This window comes from Perkinsus marinus (assembly GCF_000006405.1).
Source record: "Perkinsus marinus ATCC 50983 genomic scaffold scf_1104296941898, whole genome shotgun sequence".
In the NCBI taxonomy this organism is placed as follows: domain Eukaryota; phylum Perkinsozoa; order Perkinsida; family Perkinsidae; genus Perkinsus; species Perkinsus marinus.
The window spans coordinates 11015-12106 of record NW_003212312.1 but is presented as its reverse complement, the minus strand read 5'-3'; the positions used below and the strand labels follow the sequence as shown (position 1 = coordinate 12106).

Sequence of the window (1092 nt, the reverse complement as noted above, 5' to 3'; positions counted from 1 at the left end):
CAGAGCGGCTCGGTAGTGTTCCCCCAATAGTCGCACCTCGTCAACCGTACTGGCCACTCGTATCTCATCGATGCCCTCCTCAAGTGTAGGAGATTCCCATCGTTTCGTCATCATGCCCAGGCCGATCAGCAGAGAGTTTCTCTGGTTCGCAGTCAGAGGCTTCCCCTCATGCACCTCGCGCGACTTCAACCTAGCCCGACAGATTTCCCTTTCGGTGTCCAGCACGCAGACACACACCTTAGCATTAAAGCGTTTGGCCAAACTGATAAAGGGCGCCCTCTGAGCCTTGTCAGTGTTGGTGCGGTCGAGCACGACGCTCCGGCCTTCCTCCAAGAGCCGCTCTACTTCTCTTAAGGTTCTCTCCTTCGACTTGAGCACATCTTGGCAAACTCTGACGTAGCCCGCCGGGACCAGAAAGTGTTGTGACAATGTCGACTTGCCACTACACGGCAGTCCGCACAGCATCAACATGATTTTTTCCGATGGTGTTTCACTGGTGTCCGCCTCATTCAAGGGGCCCACTTTCCTCTTCCACAGTTTAATAGCCTCTTCAGAAGTTGGCCGAGGCCTGTCAGTCAAAAGCAGAGCCTCTACAGCTTGAGAGCCGAACACTCTTGCGAGCGATTCCAGACGAGATCTGGTCGCGGAAACCTCCTCCTGGTGGGCACAAGCCACAACGACCCCCACCGGGCTAGTGGACACACACCCCCCTCTAAATGAGTCAAATGCGTCTCCGTCCACCACGACTGTGATCGGCTGTAGTTTGGTAGCGTCAGTGAAAGTGGATACACCGTGATAACATACAGAGGAGTTCTCATCTAGGGGAGGGAGTTCAGACCACTCCATTGAATACTGAGTGAAAGGCAGCAAGTGAGGTGGCGGGGTCGGCCTTACCTTACGAGGAGGCATTGTTACCGATGACGATGATGACTAACTGATTCGCATAAGAGACTTCCCTGATCTCCTCCAATTCCGACTATCTACAACGCAACACTTTTCTTCGTCGACTTGCAATCGTATTGCCACTACAGACGTCTTAAGCAATGAGCATGTTGATGATGATAGCACAGTGGTAGAGGATACCCGAGGCTT

The 1092-nt window shown here is 53.1% G+C and overlaps 1 protein-coding gene across 1 annotated transcript; it reads right to left on the bottom strand.

Annotated features, from left to right (window-relative positions):
• Positions 1-231: 231 nt before the first annotated feature.
• On the bottom strand, positions 232-546 carry Pmar_PMAR025174 (conserved hypothetical protein; the record flags this gene model as incomplete). The annotated part of the gene is made up of 1 exon (XM_002781520.1): positions 232-546. A coding segment is annotated over one exon (315 nt), but the record flags the coding sequence as incomplete, so codon positions are not given.
• Between the last annotated feature and the right edge of the window lie 546 nt (positions 547-1092).